At 38.5% G+C, this 15,281-nt stretch overlaps 1 protein-coding gene across 3 annotated transcripts in view; it reads right to left on the bottom strand.

Moving 5' to 3' along the window:
- Positions 1 to 3,572: 3,572 nt before the first annotated feature.
- Positions 3,573 to 15,281, bottom strand: part of abch1 (ATP-binding cassette, sub-family H, member 1) — a gene marked incomplete in the record, with an annotated part of 41,509 nt that continues 29,800 nt past the window's right edge. For all 3 annotated transcript variants that reach the window (XM_042220899.1, XM_042220900.1, XM_042220901.1), the window contains 4 exon segments: positions 3,573 to 7,939; positions 9,937 to 10,041; positions 11,232 to 11,391; positions 14,852 to 14,955. In XM_042220899.1, coding sequence (XP_042076833.1) covers positions 7,833 to 7,939; positions 9,937 to 10,041; positions 11,232 to 11,391; positions 14,852 to 14,955 — 476 coding nt within the window.

Genomic DNA, 15,281 nt, shown 5'->3' with positions numbered 1-15,281 from the left:
ATACATTAACTACTGTACAGTATGCACATTGATAAGTAATATCTATTTGACAAGACATAAGACATTTCCTCCAACAGACGACGCCATTTTCTGCTGTAACTATCTCTTCTGTGCACTCTTCCAGAGTTTGATGCAACTGATAGCGGTTAATGCAGCTTTTATTTGGTTTAATCTGTTCTGGGTTTGCTGATTGTGTCCCATTTGAGGGGATGAAATCATCCCCCACATGATTGCATCCCCTTAAATCATAACTTTTATTGCCACGTGCACCACTAGCATGCGGTGCGCAGTATTTCTCCTGGTTTATTGCCCCTTTGTTAAATGGGACAGCAGTTAATTTGACGCAAGGCTTCGTTTCAAACTAACTTCAACTACACCGTGATGTTTTCAGGAAGAGTAAAAAATGGAACGTTTTTTGAGAATAAACATCTGACGAGTCTCAAAATGATTAGAAGTAATGTCATCCAGATGTGTACAGTTGTAACCTGAATTTTCCTTCATCAGTTTCTTCATCAGTTACATCAGTTTCCCAGAGAGCCTTTTTACCATGCTCGTCTCCTACTGTTGCAAATTTGTTTGTGCATTTGTTCACATTGCACCATATATATGTATATTTGTGAGTCAGTTGCATCGGCATGACAACACAAACGCTTAGAGTTGATTTAAGTGTCATTGAGTGTAATTGCAGAGTCACTGACAGTAATTAGGTAGCACACCAAGCTCACCAACGCCTGTAATAGAGTGTAGAGAGACAACCAGTCTCTTATTTCACACTGAACTGAAGGACTGTTTTAATAGCAGCCTGTCAGTAAGGCTGTTATCTGTTTTCCAGAGGTTGCATTATGAGGTGTACAGCCTGGTTGAAATGTTAGATTTAGAGCAGCATGAGTGCACAGAAGCAGTTAAGACATGGCAAAGAGAATTGCGTGGGGATTTTCACAACTGAAACTGCATGCACATAAACACACAAGCACATGTGGTAAATTTTAAACAGTCAACATGAAGCATTTCTTGAAGGAAACAACATTTATTTTATATGTAAACACAGATCATAAGTCATTAGAACTACTAGTACTACTACTAATAATAACAGGAAGAAGAAGACAACTGATTTTTTTTAAGATGAACAATTTTTTTCAGTATTAATATCTGAATTGTGGCTCCATTTATCTTTTGATTAGGGTTTTAGTTAATATTGGGTGTAATTAAATATGTTCAGGTTTACTCTGCAAATTTTTCAATACCTGTTGCCATTTAATTTCACCTTCCATGTGAAGAAGTCATCTGAGACCCTCAGTCACAGACTGCGCACACATACCACTCACAGGTCTCTTTGTTAGATATCTAATCAGCCAACGACATGGCAGAAACTCATCATTTGCCTGCAGACATGATGAAAATGATCTGCGGAAGTTCAAACAAAGCATCAGAAAGGAACAAAGCTAATTTAAGCCACTTTGAATGCGGCATGGTTGTTGGTGCCAGAAGGGCCAGTCTGAGTATTTCAGGAATTGCTGATCTACTGGGATTTTCCCACACTACCATCTCTCGTGTGTACAGTGAGCATGGCCAAAATAAGAGAAAATATCCAGCGAGCAGCAGTTCGTTGAGTGAAAATGACTTGTTGATGCCAGAGATCAGAGGAGAATGGTCAGGCGACGTCAAGCTGACAGGAAGGCAACTGTGACTCAAAAAAACACACTCGATACAACCCAGATATGCAGAAGAGCAGCAGAACTTTGAAGCACAGGGTGCCGTTCTTGTCAGCTAAGAACAGGAAATTGAACCTACAATTCACTTTGACTCACCAAAATTGGACAATAGAAGATTGGAAAAACCTTGGCTGGTCTGATGAGTCTCACTTCTACTGAGACATTCAGAGAGTCGGGACAGAATTAGGCAAAAACTACACAAAAGCATCAAGAGTATGAACAGTTCAGACAGCTGCTGGTGGTGTAATGTTGTGGAGCTCTTAGTACCAACAGAGCATTATTAAAATATTACAGTCTACCTGAGTGTTATGAACGCAGTGTCTCCTGATAGTGCCTTCCAGCAGGATAAATCGAGTGCCACAAAGCTCAGATCATTGCCTCCACGGCCATCAGATTTCAATCCAATAGAGCACCTTTGGGATGTGTTGAGCATCATGGATTTGTAGCCAAAATTTCTGAGGAATGTTTCCAGGACTGTCTTGTATTTGTGACATGAAGAATTAAGGCAGAGTCCAACCCTGCGCAGAAAGGTGTACCTAATAAAGAGTCCACTGGCTGTATATTAAGCATCAAGAACAACTCCGCTCATAGAGTTCTCTCTGTCTTGAATGGAATCCTCATTTTCCCAACAAACTGCACAACAATAGAAAAATGCAAAAGTCTGCTAAGGGCATCGGACCCTGTTGTTGTCCAAAAACATATCCGCACTGTTGCACAATGCAACGATTTTATTTTTATTCTTTGAACTCCTGAAAAACAACAGTGCTACTGATTTACACTGGAGAAAATATACTGTCTCACTGTTTTAGGAAGAGAGAACCTTTTTAAGATACATTTTATAGACTTCAAGTAAGTGAGTCTGGGTTGGGACTAAGTGTGACAGACAGGAGAGGCGAGATGAAAAGTGCTGAGAGATGAACTAATGCAATGTTGAGTTTGGCATCCCATGAGATTTGTTTTTCAGCCTGGCAGCGTGTGCTCACCTAAAGCAAATATATCAAACAATGACAGCTTTTTGTGTCAAAGCCCAGTTATGTAATATATGGTGCAGAGCCAAAAAAACATCCATTGCGAGCAGAAATAAGGAAATGTGCACACCGAAGAAAAACAGTGTTAGTGCTGATGTTCGTGCTTGAAAAGAGGATGAATGCAGAAAACTGTCAAGGCTTAAAGTCACGTCTTAAGTCGTGTCCTGGACAAATATTTTGAGTTGTATTACAAAATATGTATTTTGTGTTTGTTTGTTTGTTTTCTGCAGTTGTGTAAATACACTTTTTCCTTTGTGCACAAACGTGGCTTCAAGATAGTGCGCTGACAGCTCATACACAATAATTATGTTTGAATATGTTTAATGAAAGAAACATTTGTGCCCAGGTCGTAAACCCACACAAGCATGCACAGACTCATTATCTCCCATAAACATGAACAATGGGCCATGAGGCATGCTTACCACACATAGTCATGTTCCATCACTTCAGAGGAGGAAATGCATTAAATCCCCAGCCTAACCCCAACCCTTAGGCTTTGATCATATATTTTTCTTATGTTTCTAGTCCCCAAAAGTTGAGTCCCCTCAATGCGACTGAATAAACAAACAAAAGCACTAATAACATTAATCTGACGCAAACAAAGGCACACAGAGTTCAAACAGTCAAGAAGTCAGGTAAGAATACAAGACGCAGTGGGGTCCTCTCCATCACTAAGGTAACAAACACAATGACGCAACTATGAAGTCATCAAATAAATCCATCGTGCATGGCCTCCGGGTGTTTATCGTAACCACAGGAATTGCGGGGATTTTATAGGCATCGAGTGAAATCTGGCATGGCTCCAATATTCAGAAGGAGGAGACAAAGAGAGGATTTTTCAGATGCGTTTATTGTATGAGAATACATGAATGCAGACACGCTTGTCCACTTTCACAGTGCATAAATGTCACAACACAGGAGTATAAATGCTTTACATGCCCTTTAGGGAGAGACAGCAGAGGTAGAGTTTGGAGCAGAGAGGATGTGATTCAACCTGGCAGCACAAACCTTGTTATGAAGCTTTATATGAACTGCAATACTCCAACTACAAAAAGACTAAACTCTGAATAAGACTTGGCTGCTTCTAATCATGCTATCGAGGTGAACTGAAGAAAACTTTCAGACTTGTATTCACTGAAAAAAATTGTTTAAAATTTCTTAACAACATAAAATATTTTTGATAAGATCATCAGCGATTACATTTGCTTGGGTGTTCGACACTCATAGTTCAGCTAATCTGCTTTCTGAGGGCATTACGGGTGTTTGGTCAGATCTGGCTGATGGTGGCTTGGCAACACAGACAAACAACACAACAAATGTAGTGATTTGACTGCAAAAAACTCAATTGCAACACGTACAATTTGCGCAACCACTTCTTGTCGTTCCCTCAAAATGAAAAAAAGAAAGAGATAAACTGGCTTATCGAGATTAACTGAGAAAACACATTTTCAGAATAGGGAAATCGGACATTTCAAGGACACAAGCAGCCGTTACTCTCCGCAGGGTACACCACAAAGCTGCGCAGGCTGCAGTAAGGCGTAGCAGTAGTTGAGCTAAATGCTGAAATTAATAACAAAGCAATGAAAAATGCAGATCTCTTGGTGGCGCAGAACTAAAGGTCAGTGAATGTTATGCTGAATCCATCTTGTCTAAAATACTTAACCTTTTCATGCATGAATTATGACAACCTCAATCAGGATTTTTTCTTTTAGCATTTTTAGTAATCTTTAGGCATGAAAGGATGAATAAAAATACTTGAGAAAACAATGCTGATTGAGGTTGTCATAATTCATGCATGACAGGGTTGAATAACAATAATTACAATGAAACACGCCATACATCTATAGTAACATTGAACGACCAGTGGGTGGCAGGGTATGGAGTGACACATCAGTGTCCAATGCAGAGGTTTATGTGCAAGTATACCACCAACATGACACAAATACAAGAAAACAGCCTTTGAATAGCTGTCCACTGTAGTGACCACTATGCGTGAAATGGTTAATTTGATATGCTTGTTCTTGTGGTGTCGTTAGTATTATAGAACCAATACAGGAGAATCCCCATAGCTCATTTAAATCAGAATCTGGATCATTGCAGTTCATGTAAATCATAAGATGCAAAGACATGCAGGCTTTTGCTCAGATGTTTGCTTTTACATATTATTTAGCTGGTCTTGTAGGTACTGGAGTGTGGGAAAGTAAATGTAAGTAGTGAACACAAGATTATTACTCAGTAATCGATACAAAGCACTTTTGAACAAAAATCAGAAATTTTACACAGATCAAACTGAGTTTTTGGCAACAATATATCAACTTTCCAAGAACAAACAAAACAAAACAAAAGCATTTTCACAGAATCAGCAACAGTTTTACACGAGCTGTACCAATTTTACCACCACTTTAACATGATTTTATATAGAGACACATTATCGTGTGATGAAAGTCAACTGAGGCACAGAGGTAAGAATATGAACAGAGCTACAGTATATCCTCACAGTGTGGCAAAATACAGTAAAGTCCATTTAGAAGTCCTCTGAACATAATAGAAAGCTGTTTAAATAAGATGAATAAGTCAACGCTCCCCTATTTCTACCAATCAAGAACACAATGTCCCATAAAATGTGCGACAGGAACACTGATGAATGTACAGCAGAGCAGCAAGAGCAGATTTACAGTGCAAGAAAATCTCAGTACACAGCATGGTGTATGCACATCATCATTAAGCCATAATGTAAACCAACACAAAGCAAGCAGAGGGACTTACAGTCATTTAGATTCATTATTTATCTTGTTAATGGACATATTAATGATATAACTGCCATTACCAGCACTGTTGCATCATGGGTAAAAAACCAACCAACATTATGCATCAGTATGTGTTTTTAGATCAACAGGATGGAAACAAAAACTGGGTAAAAAGTAAAATCTGATTTATTAAACATTAATGAATGTAAACATTTCAAAATCTTAGAGTGGCACGACATGTAATGCTGGTTTGGTGCTTTTGCAGCACTGTGGGTCTCTCAAAGGTTTTTACATTTAAAGAAACACTTTGATATTTTGAGAAAATAGATAAAAGGATTTATGCCAATGTCACTTCTTAAAAAGCTGTTGAACAGCAAAAAAATACTTGTGGTTGAATAGGTCCTTATTTTTATTTTAGTTCAGTCATTTAGTTATATTTTTTTGATGAACCAAAACATGTATTAACCTTTAAATATTTTTGTGTTTTTTTAAAATTGGGCAGGTTGTTATACCCTTTCCTGTATTAGCGCTAAGCTAAGCCAACGGTTTACATCTTCCCCTATTATTAGGCCACCAGAAAGTCGAAAACTATTCCTCTGAAGACATGATGCTATGGGTAAAGGCAGACAGCTCACTGGTTTACACTTAAGTTATTCTTCTGCAGTGAATCTATGCAGACACTACGATGTAGCGTACACAAGTTGCCCACATGGTTTTCCAGCATTTACACCTGCCCTTGCATCAGTGTGACATATAATTACATTGCTGGGGAGGTGCACATCAGGTTATTGTGCATGGTTTCTGGTTATGATGCACCTATGATGTAGATTTAAGACAGAAAAATAAACAACCTGTGAGATATAGGCATGTCTTGTTTTAAAATTGTTTTTCTCATTGTTTATTCTAACCTCTAATTGGAAACATACCCTCCAAAACAAAGAGTGGTATCTGTTGTAGGATGTCAAAGCACCCCCAAAGTCCAAATTAAAATTTCTTCATTGCAGTTTACTTCTACATAAAAAAGGAAGGAAAACCAAGCTTTCTGACTATAAACACCTTATTTCTGCATTTTCATTTGATTTTTCTTCCCTTTTTTTTTCTCCCTAATTTCCATAGCATGTTTAATTCAAAGCAGCATTACTCCTGTGTGCTTTTAATCTGTATTATTCTTAAAGAAAGATTAATAAAAAGTCTGTGTAAAAAATAGAGTTGTATGGATTAGGACAGCTATATACCAGCGAAAGGAAATCTGTCCAAGAACCTCCACTCTGTCCAGCAAAGTAGAGAGAAATAATAATTAAAAAACAGATACAGTACCAATACTTTCCCCATCACCAATCTCCTCCTAAAAGAGACGCAGGCACACAAAAAAAGAGGAAACCTTCAGGCTGAATAATGCACCTCTACGTGACGATTTTTCAGCACCTGGTAACACGGTGAGATGAAACCACTTCCTGTCAAGTCATAACCAGACAGGACAAAAAGCTGAAGGCAAACATCAAAAGCGAGCAGATAGAGAAGATGGTGTTTCTGTGGGTGAGAACCTTCTGAGCAACACGATGCAATCAGCACTTTAAAACTAGTCCCACGACATTATGCAACAATCCTCCACTCAGGTTCTCTGCTTGAAAAACATTTTCACATTTTCTTGTGGACAAAAAGCTTCTGTTGTGCTAAGATTCTTCTTTTTTATATAAACTTGAACAGATTTGTCTGTTTAATGCAAATATACACAGGATAGACAGTATATACTGCAAGGACAAAAAACAGTTACATTCACTTCCCCCCCACCCCCCAAAAAATGGGCTGCTCCACTTGATGTAATATAAAGTGTATTACAGAAAAATCTTTAGTAGCATTAAAGACTAAGGCCAAACAAAAATAATAACACGTGACCCTGAGCTGGTGCATGGCCGTTCAGATGGTGTTGAGTTAAAGAAGCTACGGATAGAATTGAAACAAACTAAAGGACCACACACGATACTTAAATAACATATTGTGCATGTAGATTTTCTACCTTGTGTATTTCTGTGTGCAGCATCCTAAATTCACACTTGCGTTTAAACAGGCCAAAGGCAACTGCTGCAGGTTCAGGCAGCTGGATAAGGGACCCCAGGAGTCTATGTTTGTAAGTGTGTGTGAGAGAGACATAATTTGGAGGAGAGCGACTGATGCATTCAACCCATCAAACTATTACACCACAGTGAACTCCTCTCCTCCCTTTTGCCTCTTGCTGTTGCCCCAGTCCATCCACATGCAGGAGGCCCTGGTGAGTCGTTGACTTCAGGACTTCCCCTGACAGCTCCACCCCCCCATTCTGAGGGAGGCTATGTGGGGTGAGGCTGTCACGTCCGCAGCTTCAGGATGACTGTCGCCAGGATGAGGAAGAAAGTGTTCCAGCCCAGGGTAACAGCGAAGCCTCGCCACACCATCATCCGAGACAGACCCCAGCCTGATGGGAAGATTTATATCTACATTTACTACATAGATTAAAAAACAAAAGAAAAAACAAGCAAAGAGTGGACACAGAAAAAGACAAGGTCGACGATTTCAGCACCAGATTTATGCAAACTGTGATCAAAAAGTTCTGAGACTGCACCTACAAGAAAGCAGAAACTCTACCCCCTCACTTCAAGGTTGTCTCTATATGCACTTATGTGTATTTCCCTGAGCTCATGCCAATTTAAGATTTCTTTCTAACCACCCTTTTATTTGTGATTTGTGCAGAGAGCAAGCATCAGCTTCTGTACCCATTTGACTCTTCATGTTGAGGACCATCAATGGGAGCTGGGCTGCAACTCAGAGACGTGTCAGGCATGTCAGATCAATTGTGCAAAAAAGGAGCAAGCTTTTACATTTTTTGTTAGATATATTTACAGTGTTGTGCACTGTGACACTGTCCAATGGGTCAGACTGCCAGTGGGAAGCTCTAATGTAACCTGTGTGTGACCTTTGATGAAATTCCCCCAAACTGTGGTATGCATCACCGACCCGGCTTAACAGATTGATCCCTGCAACTTCTTCCAACAAAATAAATACAAGTTGAAGGTTGTTGTTTTGCAAATGCACACCTGCAAGTGGTCAGAGTGGACACGGAGAGATCAAAGACAGGGCAAGACTGCTGAAAGAGACCCCGGTGTTTCAATAAAAATCAGGGACAATTTTTGCTTTTTTTTTTTTATAGCCGACAGTCTCTGAAGAATTTTATAGTTTTCCAAGACTTTAGTAAACTAACCCTTTATATCAATAAGAATAAGAAAGGGTTTACAAAAAGTGGACACAACGTGATGTGATTTAGAAATTTGTAACTTGTGTCTTTTTTTTCTGTCTATTAAAAAATTATCAATCAAAAAAGAAGATGTATATATCAGTTGTATATAGTATTTGTATTTGTATTCTATTTTTATCTTATTGTATATTTATTTTATTTTATTCTACTGTATATAGTATTTTATTTTATTCTATTCTGTACAGTTGTGTACTGTATTTATTCTTATTGTATTCTAATTTTTGCCTCATAACTTTTGCACTGTCCACTTCCTGCTGTGACAAAACAAATTTCCCACGTGTGGGACTAATAAAGGTTATCTTATCTTATCTTATCTTATCTTATCTTATCTTATCTTATCTTATCTTATCTTATCTTATCTTATCTTAAAATAGACCTCAGGGCGCCCCTTAGTTTATCCTCGATTTGAAATAAGCTGTTGTAGCTCATTTTGCTTCATGCCAGTTTTCTTATAATGGGCTCCCCTTTGAAGTTGGGGGAACCCAAGTGTTTCGAGCAGACTCAAATTTTATCTCACAGGGATCTCTCATATATAAGCTGACCTCAGTATCTCAAAAAGGTTTTAGTACAAGCTTCGACCCCTGGAAAAAAAAAGAAAATAAAACAAAGCATAATAGATTGATCTTAAATCTGGGTCTGAGTTTATAGACAGGGACATCTTGTATGAGATTAAACAGTCATCAAGTCCAGTTAGCAAATGTGGCAGGATGAAGCTGCATTTTCCATGGTAAAAGAAAAGAAAGGTGGCAGTTCATTTCCTAAATTGAACTCTGACATTGTGGACTTGTCCCTGTGAGATTTTTTCCACCACATCTATACGATAAGGCCTTCAAACAGGAAATGGCTCCTCCGACTTCCTCTGTATCAAATAGCACAAGGGGAGCTCGTGCTGTCATCAAGTCTTATTGTTCAGAGGTCAACAGGAGGAGAAAAGATTGGAAGACAGAGTGAAACCACTACACCTCCTGAGAGATGAGTTACACTGGACCCAGAGCTGATTAATGATTTAGTCAACTGGCTCCGTTGTGCACAACGTAATCATCTGAGCCGTGCACACGCTGCTAACTCTTACACGCTACCAATATGCCATATGGTGCGCAGCAACAACACATGACGTTAAACTGTTGTTGTGTGTGATGTGTTCTGTGCATGAGCGTTACCTCTGTACATGATACAGCGAAGGGCTTCTGAGGCGTAGGTCTGAGGAAGGACCAGGCTAAGGTAGCGGAGAGGATACGGGATACATTCCACGGGCCAGATGATACCTACATGACAGGACAGAGAGGACAATGTGTCAGATGTGGGTAAGATATCATTTACACCTCCAGCAGGAATGCTTTGTGTCTAGATTCTGATAACAAGCAGGCTGTGAAGCATTAAAATAATCTGCCCTTTCTCTTGTTTTTTTCTGTTTTTTTCACATTCCAAATCAGGTTCAAAGTTCAGTCTGAGCAGCTGAAAAACTAATCTCACTTCACGGTGCATTTAGCAGCTCTTCTGCAGCAATCACTTCATCAGCACACAAATTTTGCTTTGAATTGCAGATGTTCAGAATTCCATCTTTTTCTAAGGAAGTCTGGACTCAGAGTTCAAAGATGGAAATATTGTGATATGGCTGGAAGATCCAGAGCAGAACAGCAACAGGATGAACACTGCAGTGGAGAGATTTTATTCACTGCTGTTTCCGTCCTTTTAGGCCACAGCATCAAAATAAGAAAAAGCCTTTAAAGAATTTCTTATTATTCTGTGTGGTCTGACATCACAGATGTATGCAGAGTAACTATTACATCCTCCAAAAATATCTTCAAAAATATCAGTTTCTTTACTCATGAATCATTAACTGGGACTTAATCAAAGGAATAACAAGCATGTCAAAATTATATCAAAAATCTGATATGCCTCACACTGATATAAGAGCATTTTAATTTCATTGTATATTTCAGGCATGTTTTTCTTGTCTGCGTGTTTTTTCACTGGATTTTGTTGTTGTTGTTTTACGTGGCCCTTTTGAAGACTAGCAACCAGTTTGTGCAACTGCAGGGCTTCTAACAAGAAGTCTGATATGATATGAAAACACTGGATGACTTAGTGTGCATAAGAAAAACCAAAATTAAAGAAAATCTGCTATAAATGATTAAACATCAGTGAGTTAGGCAGTGGGCTTTAGTCTTTGTAAGCTTATTTGCACATCAGTGTCAGCAAAGGATAAACACATTTCCCATAATGTATATATACAAAATATTACACATCCTCCTACAGCTTCTAAAGTTTTGAGCTTTTAATCCAAATAAAACCACCATTTATTTGCACTACCTACACAAATGCTTACACCCAGTTCACAACATCAAAGATGATTTAATCAGATTCTAATTCCCTGATTCAGTGATGCTCAGACTCACACCTACTGTGCTTTTTAAGGCTTTTTACACTCACAACAGTAAATCTCACTGCTTACCACTAAGGATGAGGTTGGGATAGAAGATACCCAGAGCAGCCTGGTTGGCGCTCTGCTCGTCGTCAATTGCAGATGAGATGACGAGGCCAAATGAGATGCCTGTGACACCCTGCAGGACTATCAGAATTATGACGAGCACCAAGGACCCTTCGTTAGGGTTCTGCAAAGACAGAGAGAGAGAAAGAGATGAAGAGCAGGGGTAAGAAAAAGATAAGCTTGATTAAGTTGTGGGCATTTTAAATGCAAAGCTGCAGCAGACCTAAAAGTTAAGAAAAATAGAGGGGAAGCTAGAACAAAGCAGTACTTCCAGCATCATAAACACGGGTAAGGGCCTTCCATCGAATTATTACTAAGACAGTGATGGATTTACTAAAAATCATATGGTTGGAAAAGAAAAATCTTTTCTGCACAGTGTGAAGAAAACCTCTTTGCTAGGGTGCATAAAGATTTAACTCTGGATCAATGGGAAAAGGGAATAATCTCATATTTACGCTGTTCCGGACTGACTGGTGTATCAGCGTAAAAACAGAGGTGGATAAAGTGATGCACCTATTACGTCTACTCCCTGCGAGCCTCTCGGGGGCTGTGCTATGATCTGGGGTTGCTTCATTTTGTCAGGTCTAATTCAGCAACATTATGTACCCCAAAAATGAGGTGAGCTGACTGCCTGCATCTCATCATCAGTTCTGCTCTGCTTGGAAATAAATGTTGTAACATTGCATAAGGTCATCAAAATGATGCCACAGCTAATGTGCTGTGATTAAAGCTAAAGATGGTCAAGTATTCAATATTGTTTTAGCGAGCACAGTATTTCTTATCACAAGTAGAAAAAGCTGAATAAACACACACAGACACTGCAGCATTACAACCAGATTTTTAAAACTTGAAACAATGTAAGCTTTTCTTGTAAAATATATTACAATTGTCTGTCTGCTGGGAGTTTCTAAAACTATTTGAAGATGATAGTAGTTTTTAAAAAAAATGTTTGTGATGGTTTATGTTTGTGTCACAGAATTATTGATGAAGCTAAAGCCATGGAAAACCATGATATGATACATTTTAAAAAAGGAGCTGTGAAAGACGTTTGATGGACATGAAATTACACCAGCGCTTGCTGCAAGCTCACTCCTGACATGATGTACAATCATCTTGTGTGGCTGTTAAAGGGGAATTCCACTATTTTATCATATCTGCATGGTCTGTGGGGAAAGAGAAGTCTGAAGATGAATAAATAAATAGAGGTGAGGAGTTAGAAAGAAATGAGATTGCAGGGCTGATCCTAATCTCTATCTTAATCAGTTGAAAACTCTTTCCTAATGTGTAATAATTACGTTTTTAAGTTATGGTTGTTTTTTCCATCCCTGGACATTCAAGGCCATTTTAAGGAGTTTTAACATTTAGTTTCACCACAGATAACAAGGACAAATAGTTCTTACCCTGACTATACACCAGTGAAATGGTCCTGTGATGTTAATATGGGAAGTTATCATGCATTAAAGAGTGGTGTACAAAATCAGACACTGCAGAGAGGAGTTTAACTGTCCACCACATGTAACATATCAGAGTGCAATACTAAATCACCTGGGGCGACTTTGAATCAGTGGAATTTTTTTTAAATAACACAGGAAAAGACAAGAAGATGAGATGAAGAGAAAGGGGGGGGGGGAAGATAAAAAAACAACAACAAAAAAACATAGAAGCACTTTGATTTTCTGGACTTATCTTCAGCCAAAAATACCACAAGAAATGGAAAGAACTATCACTGCTAGTGAACTTTGGTCTGGGGTGTAAATGAGGTATGAAACTTTTCAAAATCACATAAAAGCAGTAAAACAGAGACTGGAAGTCTCGCCTCACAAGATTCCAGGTGATAAGCTAAACTGTGTGTGTGTGTGTGTCTGTGCCCTTCTTGGAGTGTTAAGACACTTCCCGTCTCCCCTGACAACGTGCAAAAATAAACCTGCACCAAGAGACCACATGACCACTCGGTTGCCACAGCAATCAAGGCCTGTTGTTGTGGTGATCCTGCAGTGATCCTTGGATACGGCCGGAGCGGGAAGTGATTTATGGAGCGGTGGGTTCTGTGGACTTGAGCACCTTAATTAAAACACACACACACACACACACACACACACACACACACACACACACACACACACACACACACACTAACACAGAGGAGCGCACGCATAAAAGCAGGTCCCTGCATGAACTAAACGCACACTCACATTTATACTCTGTTCTTTCTTCTCTCTATTGATTTCATATGGATGTCTATCAATAATCAGTAGTGAAGGAAATCCCGATGTTCCCACTGGTTTGGTCATTAAAGCCAAGGATATTAAAGTTAATCGAACTTGTGACATTTAAGTTAATGGTAATGAAAATTAAAAGTAGACTTTAAAAAAAGTACAACAAAAATAAATAAAATACCAAAAATGTCTTTAGCAGCAACAACATAACAACAGCATAAACTAATGAAAAAGAGAAAACCATAAAACTCTGGGTTTAACAGTTCAGATACTTTTCTCACTGGATGTCAGAAGGATTTATATTCTTTAAATAAAGAAGAAGCTACTTTCCGTTATATATTCTTCCTGGCCCAATTCCAAAGGGATTTGTATCTCCTTTTAGGATTTTTTTTTGCTTGTTAGTCAGTTAGTGTAAACCAATACACAACTGAGCCACTGTTTAAAGTCTTTAAATGTGAAGACAAGTTTTCATGTCCTCATAGTCAAGTCATAAAACAGCAAATAGCCAATGAAAACTGGCAAGATTTGTCACATGTTTCATGACATCAGCGATTCTACATTAAATCTCGAGTCATAATATGGTGAAAAGCAGCACTGTTTGATAAGTCCATGTGTATATAGAGTAGCTGAACTTTGTCTTGCCACATAAGTGATGTTATGAAACAGTTTTGGACCAATAGAAGAAAGTGGAAAGTGGCCTTTATGTGATATATTTCCTCTTGAGTGCACTGTACCTAAATTTTTATGTGGGAAAAAAGGTATATGCTTGAAAAAAAAAATAGAGGTTAATAAAATTATCATAAAATTATGACTTGAATCCACTGCAGGTAAAGTCTGATTTTGATGATGTAGGAAAAATGCAAATGAAGATGGTAAAAGGTCGGCGAGGGATTAACCTTGTCAGAGCTGTTCCCTGCATGTTGAACGAAACCATATCAGAGGCCGTTTTAAAAAGCAAAGAAAATCTCCCTCACACAATGAGTTTGCAAAGAGCACAGGAAATACCACGTTTCAACCTAAAGTGCTCAACATTAAGTGACCGTGTTGTGGTCTCAGCAAAGGTTAAACAGGACTGACCCTGTGGTCTGGCTTTGCAAACACTTATTGGCATTACACTGACTGAAAGCAAACACAGAAAATCAATTAAAGAAGCAAACAGTGAGGTGACATCTGTTATACTGTGAGGTAAAAATAACAGTCAGCCTTGTTTATATAACCAAACCGTTCTTAAGGCTTCTATTTTTATCATTCATTTCCCCTGCTGACACTTTCTTCTCTGTGGACTTCATTTTTTACTGCTGCAAAGGTTCATCTGACTACGTCTGTATTTTGAGTTTCTGTGTTATTTTTCGGTTTTATTGCTTCTACCTTGAAGACGAGCAGCATCATAAGAAGCAGCAGGATGATCTGAACGCTGATGACGAACAGCTGAGAGAAGAGGTGAGCCAGCATCGTCTCCAGAGAGCTCACACCTGATAGAAACACAGAGAGACAAAATTCAATAAACTCACTAAAAGATCTTTACACATTTTACATTCACATCAATTATTTAATCAATTACGTAATGTTGCAGTCAATTTATGGGTTCCCAGTATCTATCAAATCATAATCATAACAGAGGATAAACATAAACTGCTTCATAAACATAAACTTTTTAACTGCTCAGCTATATTATACTTTTTTTTATTACAAACTAAGTCACATGTGATACCTGCGACTATAACACATTTTTGATATAATTACAAATACTCAACTAGAAAAATTTGCATTTCCTGCGAAAATGCTGTGTGGATGCCTT

The sequence above is a fragment of the Haplochromis burtoni genome, unplaced genomic scaffold, assembly GCF_018398535.1.
Source record: "Haplochromis burtoni strain Fernald_Lab_line unplaced genomic scaffold, NCSU_Asbu1 Contig_57, whole genome shotgun sequence".
NCBI lineage: Eukaryota > Metazoa > Chordata > Actinopteri > Cichliformes > Cichlidae > Haplochromis > Haplochromis burtoni.
Note: the sequence above shows the minus strand (reverse complement) of the source record. Positions and strands in the feature narration are given on the sequence as shown.